At 37.9% G+C, this 18,161-nt stretch overlaps 2 protein-coding genes across 9 annotated transcripts in view; both read left to right on the forward strand.

Moving 5' to 3' along the window:
* Positions 1-7,971, forward strand: part of phactr4b (phosphatase and actin regulator 4b) — a 47,689-nt gene extending 39,718 nt beyond the window's left edge. For all 7 annotated transcript variants that reach the window (XM_081389720.1, XM_081389724.1, XM_081389721.1 and 4 more), the window contains 7 exons: positions 1,000-1,295; positions 2,015-2,195; positions 2,782-2,837; positions 3,195-3,256; positions 3,408-3,545; positions 6,185-6,261; positions 6,357-7,971. In XM_081389720.1, coding sequence (XP_081245846.1) covers positions 1,000-1,295; positions 2,015-2,195; positions 2,782-2,837; positions 3,195-3,256; positions 3,408-3,545; positions 6,185-6,261; positions 6,357-6,372 — 826 coding nt within the window. In that variant the 3' untranslated portion in view covers positions 6,373-7,971. The remainder of the gene's footprint in view (positions 1-999; positions 1,296-2,014; positions 2,196-2,781; positions 2,838-3,194; positions 3,257-3,407; positions 3,546-6,184; positions 6,262-6,356) is intronic.
* An 851-nt stretch (positions 7,972-8,822) lies between these two features.
* On the forward strand, positions 8,823-17,189 carry rcc1 (regulator of chromosome condensation 1). Of its 2 annotated transcripts, none has more exons than XM_081388551.1 (10): positions 8,823-8,986; positions 9,812-9,919; positions 10,387-10,574; positions 10,682-10,861; positions 10,942-11,038; positions 11,122-11,244; positions 12,292-12,438; positions 12,519-12,638; positions 12,755-12,907; positions 15,243-17,189. In XM_081388551.1, the coding sequence occupies exons 2-10, from the start codon at positions 9,844-9,846 to the stop codon at positions 15,416-15,418; spliced, it is 1,260 nt and encodes a 419-aa protein (XP_081244677.1). In that variant the 5' UTR covers positions 8,823-8,986; positions 9,812-9,843; the 3' UTR covers positions 15,419-17,189. The 2 variants fall into 2 exon arrangements, with proteins under 2 accessions (XP_081244677.1, XP_081244678.1); XM_081388552.1 differs by having other exon boundaries at positions 8,843-8,986; positions 9,818-9,919; positions 15,243-16,062.
* Positions 17,190-18,161: the final 972 nt, after the last annotated feature.

Consider the following 18,161-nt stretch of genomic DNA (forward strand, 5'->3'; position numbering starts at 1 on the left):
ATAACGATACTATATTAAAATTGACTGGACAAAAATTCAGCCCTGGCACTGTAACCACACCAGTCCACATTACCATCCACAGCGCCACCCACAGACACGGGCATTGAAATGTGAGTTAGGGGGGTTCGGGGGATTTCCAAAATTTGGATTTCCCGCACCTACATGTGCAATTTTTTTTTTATCCAAAAAGATAAGAAATAGCTTTAAAACCATGTCAGTGGACATTAGATTATTTGTCAATACCTGCTCTTCATCTTTATTTTTCTCTCAGTCTCCTTATTCTGCCCTATTTCTTTCCCACCTAAAGCTGAACTTTGACTGATAGTCTTTTAATTTTCGTCTGTGTCAGTAAAGAAAGTAAACATAGGCTCAATTGATATTTATATGTTTTATGAATCATTTTCTTAGACAAGTTAATTTATTCAAGGCTACCAGGAGTCAGTATTGCCAATAGGAGCTTATTTTCCTTCTACAAGCTTTGGAATTTGAAAACGTCTGTTTTTAAATGTTAAAAGTAATTTTAAATAATACAAATCAAAGGCTGTTTAACGCAGTTGGTGTAATTGGCAGACGTTCCCTTAGGCATTTGTGGAAACACGTCAAAGCATTCTCAGGTATAAATATGCAGTTTGTCTGCATGCGTGAACCGGCGTAGATGCACTCAAATTAGACAGGAGAACCGTGACTGAGGACATAACGTCGGGTTTGCCTACATTAATAGCCTACCATCGCGCTATCATTGATATTAATGAATCTATTTATTTATTAATTTATCTGAGGTGCCAGAACGCAGTTCCGGATCGTTGAGGCCCACTTTAACCCCTGTGTTCACCCATTGAGCCTTGGTGCTCGTTTAAGAAAGGCTGGTTCAATCCATCTTGCCTTCTCTTTTTCTCTAAAATATTTTGTATCCTCTCTCGAATGTTCCTGACAGTAAAAAGTTGCAAATACATTAATATGCATATGGGTCCAATATGAAATGGATTTTTATTTGCTCAGGGATGAGGATGACTACTCTGATGAAGAGGAGGAGGAAGAGGACGATGATGATGATGATGATGAGGAACATCCACCTGATCACCTCCCATCCCCTCAGTCCCAGCCAGATCTTGAGCCTCGTAGCCGCAGATGTCTGGTGGGGGACCTGAGCATCAGCGTTATCCCAGAAGGAAACAACAGCAGCGAGGAGGAGGAAGATGAGGAAGATCAGCAGCCGGATGAGAGCGATTCAGACGGACCTGTGCTGTACAAGGATGATGAATCGGATGAAGACGAGGATGATGACAGCCCACCAAGTATGTGTGTGTGTGTGTGTGTGTGTGTGTGTGTGTGTGTGTGTGTGTGTGTATATATATATATATACACACACACACTTTAATTCACAAAATAATTTGGGGCCAGTAAGATGTTTTAATGTTTTTGAAAGAAGTCTCTTATGCTCACCAATCATGCATTTGTTTGATCAAAAACACAGTAAAAACAATAATATTATAAAAAATATGATTACAATTTAAAATTAATATATTCCTGTGATGGCAAAGCTGAATTTTCAGCATCATTACTTAAGTCTTCAGTGTCACATGATCCTTCAGAAATCATTCTAATATACAGATTTTCTGCTCAAGAAACATTTATTATTATTATCAATGTGGAAAATAGTTGTATTGCTTAATGTTTTTGTGTAAACCATGATTCGTTTATTCAGGATTTTTTGGTGAATAGAAAGTTCAGTAGAACAGCATTAATTTGAAATGGAAATCATTTGTAGCATTATAAATGTTTTTACTGTGTGTGTGTGTGTGTGTGTGTGTGTGTGTGTGTGTTGTGTTTTTATAAATGTACAACCAGTTGTACATTTTACACAATACTGTACTTGTGTCTGTGTTTTTAGAATGAGCCTTCTGCTGTCTCTATTAATTCCACAGTTTTTTTTATTCAGACATCTGTCCTTATAAAAGAGAGCCAGAACTTCTGACTGCATGTGTGTGTGTGTGTGTGTGTTTGCTTGCTGCAGGTGCTCTGGCCAGCAGGGTGAAAAGGAAGGACACGCTGGCGCTGAAGCTGAGCAGTCGGCCCTCTGCCCCAGACAGGCAGGCTCCTGAGAGGCAGGCCAAAGTGGAGCACACCAGTCTGTCGTGGCAGAGCAAGGAGCAGTGGGAGGCCATCCGCACACAGATTGGTTCTGCGCTCACACGGTAATAGCCCTCTCAGCCACACACCCACATAAATACAGATTACACTGAAATACTGTTGTACTGAATATCAACACAGCTGTGAATCAGTCATAGACTGATCTTCCGTGTAAGAAGAACCAACAAGAAACAAGAAGTTAAGGCTTATTCACACCAAGAACAATAACTATAATGATAACGTTTTATAAAACGTTCTAAACGTAAAAGAATAGCAGAGCCCACACCACAACTATAACAATAACGGCATGCATTAACAATATCATTGGAATCACTTTCACAACAATTTTTTCCAGCTGATGATTGACAGAAATGACAGCCAATAAGAATCCATCCTGCTTTAAAGAGCTCAAGCATTTAAAGTGACAGATGACAAAACTGCAGCTTGTGCTTATAATAAACAGAACAATATCGTGCCTATTAAATTAAATGTAATATTTAAATATATATTTAAACTTTACATTTTAAATTATATTTCAACATAATTAAAAATAAATACTCATATATATTCAATTATTGTTTATAATATTGTGCAAAATAAAGGGAATATATGAATAAGATGAGGTTGTTGTTGTTTTGTTTTTTTCTGTAGACGATTGAGCCAGAGACCCACTGCTGAGGAGTTGGAACAGAGAAACATTCTCCAGCGTAAATTGCCTCTTTATACTCTCACTTCCGTTCTGTCCTTTTTTTCTCGTTTCATTAGTTACTCATTTATTCCTGTTCATTTATTCCCTCAGTGTTCACTGAAGGTTTGACACTGACCCACATATATTTCACTCTCCGTCTCTATTGGTTCATAAGATATTACAGATATTTTCTGCTAAATAGAGTGAAGTCTTTGTTTGTGTTTCTCTCATAGATTTTAAATACTTTGCTGCCTACTTTTATTTTGTACTTTAACAGTTGTTCATGTGCTCGCAGTTTTCAGTACTTCACATCATTTTCCTATGAAATTGGATTTGATTCAGCCTAATCGGTGTTGATGGTGTCTCTTCTTTCCAGCAAAAAACCAAGCAGACAGACAAGCAGAGGTCAGGGAGATCAAGCGCAGACTCACCAGAAAGGTGCGATTCGGTTCGCTTGCATTAAAATTGACCTGGAATATAATTTTAAGGTTGATTTTAGCAGGCATTGAAAGTGATCTTGCTTAAAGGAATTTCAATCAAACATTCAACTGTATTTGTGACATGCATTTGTCTGTTTTTCTTTTTTTAGTTGAGTGAACGACCGACTGTGGCCGAACTACAGGCTCGAAAAATATTACGTTTCCACGAGTATGTGGAGGTCACATGCGCTCAGGACTATGACCGCCGTGCTGACAAGCCATGGACCAAACTCACCCCCGCAGACAAGGTACAACTACAGTACAAAAACGAAAGCATCTCATTTACATCTGCATAACTTGGGTATGCAACCACACAAATTTGTGTCTATATAAAGATCTAGAGCTTTTTATATATCATTTGACGTGTTTGATATCAGTTTTATAAATAGTCTTAAAAGACACTGCTTTCTTTTGAATTTCTCACTTATTGGTCTATATCTCCACTACACATAATCAACTAACTCCAGTGTTGGGGAAAGTTACTGTTAAAAATTATGCGTAACAGTATTGCGTTACTCCCTTAAAAAAGCAACTAACTGCGTTACTTAGTTACTTTTTGTGGAAAGTAATGTGTCGTGTTATTTTTGTGTTACTTTTTTTTATCTGGGCTGGGCTCGCTTGTTTGTTTTTTAATAACAAAAAAGTTATATTTTGGCAGCTGTAAAGGCCCTTTTACACATAGTTAAATGAATAAGCCTCAGGTTAAAGGAAATGTAAATTCACATCTGTACAATAGAGGGCGCAGCTCAAACAAACCTTTTAGTTGCGCTGCCATTCTGATTTGCAGATTAAAGGTTGTATCAGTGATTTCAGGCCCCAAAAAAAATAATTATCACATTCATCTAATCTTTACTAACGATCCGCTAGCTGCCCGCCCCATAAGCATGCCGTCAAAAAAACGCGTCTCTGTAGGCAGCCTAGGCTCTGAGATCTGCACACAAAAACAATTGGGTTCACCAACCACTCAAAACCAAAACAAATAGTGTTCCAACCAATCACCGACAGGGGTGGGTGTTGTGAGGTTTTGAGCCAACTACTTCTTCAGCTCCGACTTAGCGTGCAGCCGTGCACGAGCTGTAGGCTGCCTACAGAGATGCGTTTTTTTGACGGCATGCTTATGGGGCGGGCAGCTAGCGGATCGTTAGTAAAGATTAGATGAATGTGATCAAAAAAATTTGGGCCTGAAATCACTGATACAACCTTTAATAGGATGCAGGAAAAGATAGGCTGCATCTGAAATTGCATACTTTCTTGAAAAAGCAATTACTTGACAATTGCTTAAAAAGTATATTCTATATAGTATGAATTTGTATAGTTTGAATGTAATCTGGATGTACTACATTCGCCATTCTGTCATTATCACGTGACCTACCAGTGTTAGTTGTGTTGCTTCACCGCCAATCAAAAATCCTCTCCTGTGGCCTCATGGGATAGTAAACTGTCCATCATATGCAAACTTAAGAATCTCGTCGGAAGTGGTAGGTCATCTGGGTGCTTTTGCCTGCTCTTTTATGAGGACTGTGAATTCGGACATACTACTTTTGCCAGATACCGTTTTTCTCCTACTTTATCGTAGGGAAGTATGCAGCCAGAGTTTAACACTCTCAAGCAATAAAAAACAGGGAAAAAACGGAAACACAAATGTGATGTTAAACTAAAAGTCATTTTAGCTTAAAATTTTAATTCCTTCCTTAAATTGGATCATCAAAGGTCAGCAGCAAAGACATTGGGTAATAAAGTGAGATTAAATACATAGTGTATTTGTGTCATTTAACATATTTAATTATTGCAGGTTTGCATTTCACTGTTTTATTCATTTTGAAGAATACTGAATCTGTTTTTATGCAAGTGAAATGTAAATGCATGCTCACATTTAATCTAGAACTACAATAACCATCATGTTTACACAGCGCACACAACACCTCTGCACTTACTCATGATTTTTCTCAACATGGGGACAGGAGTCCTGTCAGTAAATAAACGGGTAAACAAAGTAACTTGCGTTACTTATTTGAAAAAGTAACTTTAAAAGTAGTGTGTTCTAGCCTGGTTAAAACCAGACCATTCTCAGTAGTAACTGAGTTATGGTCTGGCAAATCTCCTTTAATAACTCATTTTCAAAGGGTCGTCACCAACGGACGTCGCTCAAATGCCTCTGGGCACAATTGGATAGACCTAAAACTCCTAAAACCAATCAGAGATCGTCATGTGTAAAGCCATATGCTGCGTCCCAATTCGCCTATGTTACACTCTATTTTTTTACAGTCTATGGTTACACTATGCCATATGTACTCTTTTTGTGAAGAAAATGTATTTACTTTTGAATGTGTAGCAAAAAAGTAGGCAACTTTGGGACATACTACTTCGTCATCTTTATCGGACGGATCTGTCGCGTGCATCCCGTCATGTAAACTGCCCTGTCAATCATCTTGTCACAGTTAAAATCCTCTATTAAATCTAATTTAATTTCCTACCGTTTCAGAGAGAAATGTAGTAGCACGTTCATCTGCCAGTGGGTCTTTCATGGAGACTGTCCTCATGTGTTTGCAATTTGAATATAATAATGCATTTAAAAGTTGGTGTGCTTCACCAACGGATGTCGCTCAAATGCATCTGGGCGCGATAGGCTAGACCTAAAACCAATCAGAGCGATCGTCATGTGTAAAGCCCGCCTCAAAGTTTCTGATTGGTGCCTTGATTTCTCGGCATGGGGAAATGGACTTGAATGAGCTCTTTGCCAGACTTACTTGCAGAGCAAATCTAAATTTGCCGGAAGTTGTCTGGGTTTTCCCAGGCTAAGTATGTTCATTAGTTACTTAAAGAAAAAAGTAATCTGATTACATCTGATTACCATCAACACTGACCAACTCTTAACCTGTTTGTTTAGGCTGCTATTCGGAAAGAGCTCAACGAGTTTAAGAGCTCTGAGATGGAAGTGCATGAGGAAAGCAGAATTTACACAAGGTAAGTGTATTGTTATTTGCAACATAAAAATACACAGAACTGCAAAGCATCTAACCATTTATTTGCATTTTTATGTGGATTTGTGTCGTTTCTAGATTCCATCGTCCTTAGCTGCGTCTTTAACCGGAAAATGAAGCACTTAAAGGCCGGTGGATATTCGGATGAAATGGCTGTTTTTTTCTGGTGAGGAGCCTCCGGGTGTCAGAGCACCTCTCAGACTGCTTTTACTATGAATGTACTACTTCAAATGCACCGGGTCACCTGGAGCATTCAGAAACTAATCGAATCAAAACTAAAACAGACCGTTTCTCAGTCGTCCACCCACTGATGTGTGGGACGGGTGACCTCTGGGGGACAGATGCAGTATTTCTCCTGGACTTTAGGGGACCCACGTGCCAAGACAGAGAGGCGACAAGGACTTATGAGAGGATGTTACATGTGCCAATGGCAGATATTCCTCTCTCTACTCTCTAAATGGCCTTTTTTTCTGCTTTTACTTCATATGATAAACTTTATTTCCTTTCAGGGAAGTGTAACAAAGTTAAAAATAATAGTAATAATAATGATGTGACAATAATAAATACAGTAATACTACAGTAAGTGTTAGTTAATGACAAATAGCAGGGCAGACAGAAGAACTGCAAGAATAAGGCCTGAGCCTGGACATTAATTGTGTATTTGTGTATGTTTGTATATGCTGCTGTAATTTTTCTTAGTTTGGAACATTTTAACTTAGATACTTTAAGGCTCAAGATTTTTTTTATTTCATAACTTTGGCTTTGGCCCTCTTTGTTCAAGACAGGGTTACAGATTCCCCCTACTTTGTGGTCTTCGCAGTTTGAGAAGTCATAGAGAAGAATAGAGGAAGACAGGGTCAATTTTTTAGATAGAATGTAAGCGTTCCATATCTCACTATTGATCTACAGCGAAACTGTGATCTGTTATCTTTTACCATCTTTTTATTTTGTATTAATCATATCACCTTCTGTAAAAGTGAAGTCCAGCTATTTCAGTTTTAAGAAGTGTCCAAATTATGTTTACAAAATATTTTATTTCTAAATAAAAAGGATTTCCTGATTATTTATTACCCTTTTAAAAGGAGAATGAATTTAGTCTGGGCACGCACTGATATAGCTCTAAAAATGAAGTCTTTGTAAAGTACTGTTGACAGGGAGGTTATCGCGGCAGGAACTCTTCTTAATTTTTTGTGATTATTTTGTCATTCGTGTCGTTTTTGGCCAGTAGGATTATAGAAATTGCTCTGCTGTACAGATCTATTCTGTAGATGAACCTGACTGTTTGTGTATATCTTGTCTTCCTTTTATTTTGAAAAATATTATAAATATATTGAAACTCATATAGGTTACTATTTTTTTAAGCACAAAATGATTAGTGTATTATTCAGCACTACAAGAATGGGAGCAGAATGTTCCATTGTAATGTAGCGTTGTATATTCTTGCTTTTTAATTATATGTGAAACTGACAGGAAATTTGCTGTTTAGATGTAAACACTAAATCTAAATTAAAATGCTTACCAATAATGTGTGTTGCTTTTTTTTCTTACTTGCAAATGCATTCTTATGACATTTTGACTGTATGATATGAGTCTAATAGGTAAAGATTCACATTTTAGAATTTAAAGCCACATAATCTGTGCCACCGTTCTTCTTGGGTCCTGAATTTCAGAAATAAAGATGTTAATCAAAGACAGATTGCTGTCTTTGCTGGCCCCTTTTTTCACAGTTTTGAGATGTAATGTCCACATGAGATATTACATTGCAAATATGAGAAATCAGTTTCAAAATTGCAGTTGCGAAAATAAACACACTATGTGCTTAATTCGTTGCAAAGACGATAAAAATGTGCCACAATTAGCAAATAACATCAAAGGTGCTATGAGGTTTTAGAGAGCACTGTTGGTGCCAAGAAAGGACCAGAAATGGGTAATATTTCTAAGTTCTGCATTTATGTCACAATGTATATGGTCATTTTTACATAGTATTGTAATTGTTCACATAAACTACAGTATTAGAAATGGTTTTCATTTTGATTGAAATTAAGTTGATATCAAATAAAATCAATTAGACGACAACCTTTTGCCCTATTAACTTACTTAAATCATTTTGTAAGTAAAATAGAAATAAATTAAGGCTAAATAGAAATATTTACTTAATTAAAACATACAATTACTAAAATTAAACTGAAAATATACGCCAAGTGTTAGTAAATACCATAATGTGATATAATTAATCCTAATATAAAGGTAAAATAATAATGATAATATCTTCTTTACAAACCTTTTGCATTGATTTTAAAAAAGCCCACCACATATTTAGAAATGTTCTTTTGGATTTGATTTTGTTTAGTTTGTCTGTTTTTTGTTTTTGTTGTGGTGTATCTACCTGCAGCTATTCTCATTCTCAGTTGCATATATAGTTTAAAATATTTAAAAATGTAAAAACACCTTTAAAATATTCCTTGGTAAAAGATCGTGTAATATTTAACTGTAAGAACCTCCCCGCCTTTCCAATAGGCGGCGCTTGCGCTTTTGTTTATTAGCGCGATCGCAGTGAAATACATGAAGCAGGGCAGGAGTGAGACACGCGTGCGTTACACTCTCAAGGAGTTACTGGTGTTCACAAACCTCCTCAAGCCAGCAAAAGCATTGAACCTGAGCAATTATAGTTCATAATTGTAGGTTATCATCTCATCTGCCTACCGACGGTAAGATAATAGCGTTTTCTTTCATAGGTGCATTTTATGCAATGTGCTTGTGAAATATGTTACCGAACAAGCACAATTGAGCCTGTTTAATTCATTCATTGCTCTTAATCTCATTTGAAGTTGATACTTGTGCGATGTAAGTTATTAAATAACTTGTCGTCAAACGAAATGTTACAAGGCTGAACCGTGTAACTTAGACTCTCCAGAGTGTCGCGTTATAAGGCTTGATCTGTTTAAACTTTTAGCGGGTTGTTCCTTAATGACTTTAAACTTGAACTCTGGGCTTATTCCGCCATGTTTATATTCATTTACTGCATTTAAGTTATGTATAAAAGCTGAAAGAATAAGACCATCATCTGTCCTTTACAATGCCATGTTTGACCGATAAACCGCCATCAAACATTTGCTACTGTCAGTCATAGTCTGTGAAGTCAGCGCCAGAAAAAAGTGGCGGTCTCAAAACTTAGGAAGTTGCCTATATTTTTAGTTGTTATACACACACACACACACACACACACACACACACACACACAAAAAAAAAACTGTTTGCACCTATGAGACCAAATTAGCACACATTGTGCTTTAATATGCTATCTAGCCTAAGTATACTGCCTTTTAGGTTTTGAGACTCACACAATGTGTAGCCAGTATGTGACCCTGTACAACAGTGCAGATCCTGGAAAGTTTTTGTTTCTTTGTAGTTTGAAGTACTTCATATAGTAAAAAGTGAAACTATCAGTCCTGGCCTGTTACACGTGTAGGCCTCAAATGCTGTTTAGTTTGGCCTTGATGAAGTTACTTGTTTAACATGTCTTTTATTCATAGTTTTAGATTTTTGTCAATAATTTGGAGTCACCATGCCTGCAAAAAAAGCTGTAAAGAGACAAACGATTGCAGCATCTGAGAACTCAACAGTTGTGAAAAAGCATAAAGGTAAGCCGTCCTGTCTCTATTTTCTTGTCAGATTGAAAGTGCCCCTATTGTGCCATTTAAACATTCTTAATGTTGTTGTGGAGGTCTCCTAAAATAGGGTTACATGCATCCAAGGTCAAAAAACACCAAATTTTCTTATATGCATTGCACCATTACCTCTTTTCTCTGAGCGTCTGAAGGGCAATTCCACGCAAAACTGTCACATCCATAACGCCAACTCAATGCCATGTTATTGAGTTGGCGTTATGGATGTGACAGTTTTGCGTGGAATTGCCCTGAAATGGTTCGATAAAAGATTCGGTCTATCTGAACCCCTCCTTGCCTGAGTGGTCAGATGGCCCAGTCTGTTGTGATTGGTCTAGCGCTTTACAGCGCATGTCGAAAATGGAATCAAATCAGAACAAAAAATGCAGAAGTTGTTTTTCTGTAATATCCAGGCCTGAAAACTTTTCTGTGGATGTTTGTAGTCTCTCACAGTAGTCATGGCCAGGAGAAGGGCCTGGTGCTTGTTCTCGGACAGGGTGATGTTGGGCAGCTTGGCCTGGGGGAGGATGTGCTGGAGAGGAAGAAACCAGCTCTGGTGACACTTCCTGAGGGTATCGTGCAGGCTGTGGCTGGAGGCATGCACACAGTCTGCCTCAGCGACACTGGAAATGTAAGCTGAGCAAACAAATCATTAATCGCTGACTTCAAAACCCAACAAGACTGTTCAAAGTAACTTTATGATTTTTCTGATGTCCTCCTCGTCTGATTCCTGTGTAGATTTATACATTTGGCTGTAATGATGAGGGTGCTCTGGGTCGTGACACATCCGAGGAGGGCTCAGAGATGGTGCCGGCTAAGGTGGACCTCGGGGAAAAAGTTGTGCAGGTTTCTGCAGGAGACAGTCACACCGCTGCCCTCACGGACCAGGGAGCGGTCTATGTCTGGGGCTCTTTTAGAGTGAGTATAGCCTTTTTTGTATACTGTTACAAAGCAGAAATGTTGTACCAGTTTTGATTGACCTCTACTTTCTGTTGCAGGACAATAATGGTGTCATTGGACTCCTGGAGCCCATGAAAAAATGCACATTGCCCGTCAAAGTCCCTATAGAAAAGCCTGTGGTTAAAATAGTCTCAGGTCGGTCATAGGAATTCAAGCTTTGACTTTAGTAGTCAGTCCCTGTGAAATCTTTCTTATGAAGTTTTTAATTCATTCTAAAGGAAATGACCATTTGGTGATGCTGACTGTGAGTGGAGAGCTGTACACCTCAGGATGTGGAGAACAAGGCCAGCTTGGCCGTGTGGCTGAGCACTTCGCTAATCGCGGCGGCAGGAAGGGGTTGAGTATGTATCTCCATGTTGATTGGATTGTCACTACTGGATTGTGAATTAATAATTTTAGAGCTGGAATGACATGTCAACACAACAGATTACGTAAATTAGTCTATTTGTTGCGCTGTAATATCTAATGGATGAACTCATCCCTCAAATGGGCTCATTTAATAACGAGCAGTCAATCGTTGTAAACAGTTTTTTATGAGAACCGCTATGGTTAGTTAGATTTCAGGTTGTGACTTCAGCTGTTTGATCATACAGCTGAATGAACATAATCAAAGCAACTACTTTAATCTTCTGAATTAACTAAATATTTCAGGATTCACACTTAAGCAATTGTTACTCTAAATCCAAAAAAGTGACTAAACGCAGCCGTAGTAAACCCCATTTCTAATTAGGCCTACACAAACCTTATCTTGTCATAGATGATATCATTAGGTAAAAGTTTATACATAAATTAGTTACGGTTATTTATTGGTAAATTAGCCAAAGGATTAATCGGCTATTCGGGAATGGATTGAAGGAATAATTGTTAGTTCCAGCCCTTAATTTTATTTAGAATTTGTTTATTTTCTAAATATGTTGATGGTTTTCAAATATGCTCTAAAGCAATCTTACTGACCCCAAAATTTGGGAATGGTTTTTAAACTTTTTTTTTTCTACCTCCCCAAGACCGCATTCATTTGAAAATTTACAGTAGAAACTATATTGTGAAATATTACAATTGACAATAACTGTTTGGTGCTCTAGAAATATCTTAATGTTTAAAGTTGTGCTGCTTAATATTTATGTGGAGACTGTGATACTTTTTCTCTGGATTCTTTGAATAGAAAGTTCAAAAGAACAGCATTTGAAAAAAAAAAATCATTTGTAACACTATTAAGGTTTTGACACTTTTGATCAATTTAATGCATCCTTGATGAAGTGTTAATTTCCTTCAAAAAAAGTTGACCCCACATGTTTAAATAAGTAATTCAGTGTTCTTATCCTTTTCCAGTTACCACCTTTAAGTTCTCTCTTCTACAGTTGATATAATTTTTCTTCTTTCTGTGTCAGTGAGACTGCTGGAGCCGCAGATGGTTATCATTAAGCCACGGGGGAAGGTCATCTTCACGGATGTCTTCTGTGGAGCGTACTTCACCTTTGCTGTGTCTAAAGAGGGCCACGTCTATGGATTTGGCCTGTCCAATTACCACCAGCTTGGTAAGATTCTTTGCTCAATCAGTCCTGAAGAATAAATGGTTTGTCTTTTTATTTTTTTTAATTTATTTCTTTATTTACAGGCACCCAAAGCACTGACACCTGCTTTGTTCCTATGAAACTCAGTTCTTTCAAGAACTCCACCATCTCCTGGGTGGGCTTCTCTGGCGGGCAGCATCACACAGTGTGCCTGAATTCAGAAGGCAAGTCATCCATAAACCTCATTTGTAATACTTGTATGAAAATTTGTCGCGCTGGCACTGAATCATGTGTCCCACCAGTGCATCTGATGATGTTCAATTGCTGACTTCATCCACAGGACAAGTGTACAGTCTTGGTCGGGCGGAGTATGGCCGTCTGGGCCTGGGGAAGGATGCTGGGGAGAAGAGTGAGCCCACGCCTGTCACTGGGATCAGTGACGTTCAGGTCATTGCCTGTGGTGCCTCTGTGAGCTTCGCTGTAACCAAACAAGGTGAGAATACACCCTGTCCTGGTTTAGATGCACTCCAACCCCTTCAAATAATCCTAAACAGACCTTTTTGGCTTCAGGTTCATTTTGACTAATTCTAAATGTTTTCTGCCTCTACAAGTTGTTATACAAAACTTGATATGCATTGTAAATGGTTTCAGACCACAAGCAAATTTGGTATAAATACACATCTCTTATGCTCACCAAGACTGCAATTATTTGATCAAAAATATAGTAAACTAAGGACATGGTGATTGGAGGGATAAAATGAGAAGGTAGATTCTCTTGCAATTTAATATGATTTTAATATTTAAAAATTGTACTTATTCCTGTTAAGGCTAAGCTAATTTTTAGCACCATTACTCACGTGTCACATGATCCTTCAGGAACCATTCTTGTATGCTGACTTGGTGCTCAAGAAACATTTCTTGTTAATGTTGAAAACAGCTGCTTAATATTTTTTGTGGAAACTGTGATGCATTTTCTTTTTTTCAGGATTCTTTGAATAGAAAGTTTAAACAAGTAATACATTTATAACATGAAATGTCTTTGTCATTTTTGATCACTTAGTCTACATTAATCCGGATACATTTAAAAACTGTACACACTAGCGTTTTCTGATGGCTCAGTGTGGATGAGAAACTTTTGAAAAACGCCTGAAAATGCTAAATTCACTTTACTGCGCATGCATAAAAGCTCACTGAGATGATACAGACAGAAAAATAAAGTTATTGCGCAATTTTTCTGACAGGATAATTTTATTTAGCAAAATATCTCCCCATTCACTGATCTCCCCATTCACCAGGTCGCACTCAGTCACCATGTTTGGTCTAAAACGCAACTGCTCATGTTTTGCCACAGGACAGCAAATGAGTAAATTTTCTGTCATCTTTGCAGGACTGTGATATGAAGATTGTGCAAAATAACACATTTTAGCAACAGTGTGAAAGTGAATAGCTCATAATAGGCACAATATCGATATAAACATGAATATCTATTGGTACAATGTGTCACATGACTAAACTTACGTCATCGTTTTTAAATGCCTCAATTTTCGCAGTCCACACTACAGCGTGAAAACGGCGTTTTCAAAAAGCTTTGTTTTCATTAATAAAAACGTTGTCTCAGTGTGGACGGAAGGTAAAAACGGAGAGAAAAAGATGCGTTTTCAAACCAAAACGTATTAGTGTGGACATGGCATAAATTTGATTGCGAACTAATTGGTTTTACTTGTCTAACAGTGATGCGCAGGTTGATCCAAAATGAGCGGGTGCCTGCGGTCATCCAGAAATATTTTTAATGATATTCGGGTCACGGTCGGTCGGGTCGTTTGAAATAAAGATGCCAATTAAACCTTTGTAATTTATATAGTACTAGACACAATTTTCTATGAACTACATAGGCCTACACTTATGACGCACGAGCTCAGTCTGCTGGTAGAGATAGAGGCAAATGAAAAGGTGAAGACTGGGGAGTGGAAGCTCCGCAAATACACAAATGTTGTGCTTGTGAGAGATTCAATTGGGCATCCACGTGGCGAAATAGCCTAAGCCTACTAATACAAGTGGGGAAATCCTTATTTACCTTTTGAATGTTGAGCGTTATTAACTTTTGAATAAATCCTGACGCGGGACAAAATGCCCGATTTCCCAACACGTTGAACTGAGTAATGCCATTGTACCATTTTAATAGGCTACTTTTAAACGCATATAGCTCAGTAATGTCAGTTTTATGTATTTTCTGAGAGGGGGTGGGATTTTTGTTGGGAAAGTCGGGGGAGAGACCAGGCGCACACTTCGATTAGACTGGATAAACACTTGCAGCATCTTAATTAAGAAAATGAAACGAAATAAATGAATAAATCAAGCCTTTATTACATAACACTAGGCTATATCATACAGCACCCCTAGTTCCTACGTCTATGGCCCAATGACGCTACGATGAGCATTTACTACTTTTAAAAAATGCGGGTCAGGAAGCGTGTCGGGTACAATATTTTCTTTTTTTTTTGCGGACGGGTTAGCTGAAAACGTCGGTCGGGTGCAAGTTGTTTATACATTGACCCGCGCATCACTGTTGTCTAATCAAAACTGATCAGTGCATTTATAGTTAGATACCGTTTGGGTTGTAGCATTGTTTGTCCCTGTATTTTTAAATGGCAAAAGCAGCAAATGACGCAGTGTGTGTATTGTTCACAAATGTATCCTCAACCACTGATTACATTAATTGCACCCTTTCACATCAGTTTTGTTTTTAGGACATTAACAAATAACATAGAATGTACTGTTGGCTTGTTTTGATTTGCTTTAAAGCTGTGTTTTCGGTATCTGTTGGCCAGGCTCTGTGTTTTCCTGGGGAATGGGCACCAACCTGCAGCTGGGTACTGGAGAAGAGGATGATGAATGGAGCCCAGTGGAAATGACAGGCAAGCAGCTGGAGAACCGTGTAGTTCTATCAGTGTCCAGTGGAGGGCAGCACACGGTCCTGCTGGTCAAAGACAAGCAGGAGAGCTGATCTTTAACTCCTTGACTAAAGACAGCGGAGCCAATCTACTGTATCAGTGGTATCTGTAACCTAAAGCTTGATCAAGATTGGGGGAGTCTGGGATTGGTAATGCTTCCTGTGCTGTGCTGAGCTAAGCCAGCAAATGAGGGAGGTGGTAGGTTGTGAAGAGGGTAGGATGAGTATCATCTGATTAAACCTTTTATCCCGCTTTATGGGGAGCCCAAACATTCACTGGATGTGGTCCGGTAGATGATCAGAGACCTTTTTTATGGATTTTTGTTTCTTTGCGCTTTTTTTTTCTTAATTCTTTTTTTTAACCAAGATCTTTAGTGTGCCTCCTGGAGACTGCCTGTCGTGAATGATTGTGTGCATGTATGAGATAAAAATAAGTGACTTAAGTGTTTTAGAAAATTCCCAGTTCTTTTTTCCCCGATTTTAAACTCCATGTTCCAGTCTGAGCAATAAACGGTTACAATAGCAGGTCTAATCTTTATCTTGCGCTCTCTCTCAAAAAAAAAAAAACGAACAGATTTGGTATTGCTGTACTTTTGCAGTGTTCAACTGTTTTCCTGATTTCCTAAATGAAACCATTATTGTATCCATGCATTGCTGGCCCTGTGGACAATTAATAAAAATGAATCTTTACAGAAACTAACCTATGATTACTTATTTAAAACAAACTACTTGTTTAGTGCAGATATATTAGAGCAAGAAGTCCATTTTTATTGTCTAGTTTCATGCCTTCAATTATCTTCTGTGGGTTTATTGGATGCTCATAAGTAACATTTATTTGATTAGTTTATTCATCTGCATACATTTCCTTGTGTAACTGCACTTTAAAGTAAAAAAATATATAAAATTGGCATCTATCTATCTATCTATCATCTATCTATCTATCATCTATCTATCATCTAATCGAAACATGTTTCTTTGTGTGGCAGAGATGTGCTCTAAGTTCGTGCTATCGGGATTAAAAGGATAGTTCTTCGGTTTAATACTTTTTTTTTTTTTTTTTGTCTATTCCTTGCACACATCATTTGAATGTAGAAGGCTTGGATTATGGAAGCGTATATTGTTGTGTGGTTTTTATTCATAATCTTGACAGCCACTGGTGCTCGCTGCTCACTGTGAAAATGCTTATTTTTCTGTTCCACAGACGAATGCATCTAAACATTTACCAAAATTCTTCATATTCTTCATCATGCTTGGTGCGACACAATAAATCCCTGACGGTAAACTGTCTGTGACCCTACGCAATAACCAGCAGAAATGTATACCCTGTTAGATTATGGAATATCAGAGTTGATGCTTATATAAGTATGTACTAAACTGTTGAAAGCACTTGAGCCTGGAAATGGTTTGGTCGCTATTGATAAAATTTGCAGATCAAAGCACCACTTCAGCATCCATGAAGGGGAAATGGAATTGTGTTCTCGGTCTGTTCTTTACGTTACAGCCCACAGTGAGTCATGCTGAGAGACTTTGTGGGGTATTTCAGTTGAAAAGCCCTTCAAGGCCCACTTTCTCGGAAAGCTTTGAAATGCTAACAGCCTCTTCTGCAAGCACTTAATTGACCACCATCATTTGATGCTGTCATCAATGTTTTTCGATGCCTGGTGTGAGCGAGAGCATGAGGTTGCTGCACTGAGAAGTGGACAGGCCACTGGCTTTAAATGTTGTTTTTAATGCCAGAAAGCTACATTAAAAGGGCAATGCTTATTCGCATAAGTATAAATGAGTCAAATGTTTCCATCATGCAAATAAAAAAAAAACGTTTCACAGCAGGCAGCCCGTGAATTGTTAAAAGAATTAGTATTTTCTACAGCTTGTTAAAGGAGCAACTTTTTCCTCTGTCTCCATGAAATCAAAATTGTCCATTATTGCAGTATTTGTTACAAACTAATAATCTGTGCTGCTCATTATTTTTTAAAACAAAAAAGTGCGTAGATTAATCTTAAATCTATTCCCTCTTGCAACATCTCTTCTCTGATGACGTGTTTACTGGTGTGATGGCGGGACAACCTGTCCAATAGCATCACACCAATAGCAAACGTCAACCATCCAATCAATTCTCCATGGACAAAATCAAGTCCCGCCATGCATTTTCTTCTTGTTGGAGTAGCCTTTTAACTCGGATATATGTCACAACAGGGAAGAAAAAACTTCTGTTTATGACTTTAAAACATTTTACACATGACATCAGTGAACTGTGCTTAATATTTCAAATTAAAATATAATCGTGAACATATAACATGACCATGCAGCATTCACAATCTCCATAACCTCCATGAAATAAATTGGTGTGTGTGGTTTATCATTGATCGGTGAAATCTAGTCATATTCAGCAGGAATTCATGAGATCTAGAATTTCATATTTCAGGGCGAAAGATTGTTCAAGCATGGTGTTGACCAACAAAAAGATGCTTGGTTTGAAATTAGGTGACTTTTGTCCCAGCTAACAATTTTTGGTTTCCAGAAGATTAGTTCCCACACCGTTCTCTTTTTGAAGTTTGTTTTTGAGCCAGGAAAATTATGTCTATCTGTCTGTCTGTTTTCACAACTGAAAACTGGCACCCTATAATTGATTTCTTTCAGACATACGATGCACAATTTATGTTAATAATATCAGCATGCCTTTAACATGGCCATTTGTTGTTGTATAGCATCTCATCTTAATGGATAAACAACCACGTCACCATGGAAACTGAACAGAGCAGCCTTTAATGGAAGTTCTTACTGGATATGGGAATGA

The sequence above is a fragment of the Scardinius erythrophthalmus genome (assembly GCF_964197995.2).
Source record: "Scardinius erythrophthalmus genome assembly, chromosome: 16".
NCBI classification, from domain to species: Eukaryota; Metazoa; Chordata; class Actinopteri; order Cypriniformes; family Leuciscidae; genus Scardinius; species Scardinius erythrophthalmus.

Excerpts from the sequence above, each read along its gene's own strand:
- rcc1 (XM_081388551.1), top strand. The coding sequence starts at position 9,844 with ATGCCTGCAAAAAAAGCTGTAAAGAGACAAACGATTGCAGCATCTGAG. Across the intron at positions 11,039-11,121 it reads TGTGGTTAAAATAGTCTCAG|GAAATGACCATTTGGTGATG; the intron begins GTCGGTCATAGG and ends TTCATTCTAAAG. Across the intron at positions 12,639-12,754 it reads AGTGTGCCTGAATTCAGAAG|GACAAGTGTACAGTCTTGGT; the intron begins GCAAGTCATCCA and ends CTTCATCCACAG.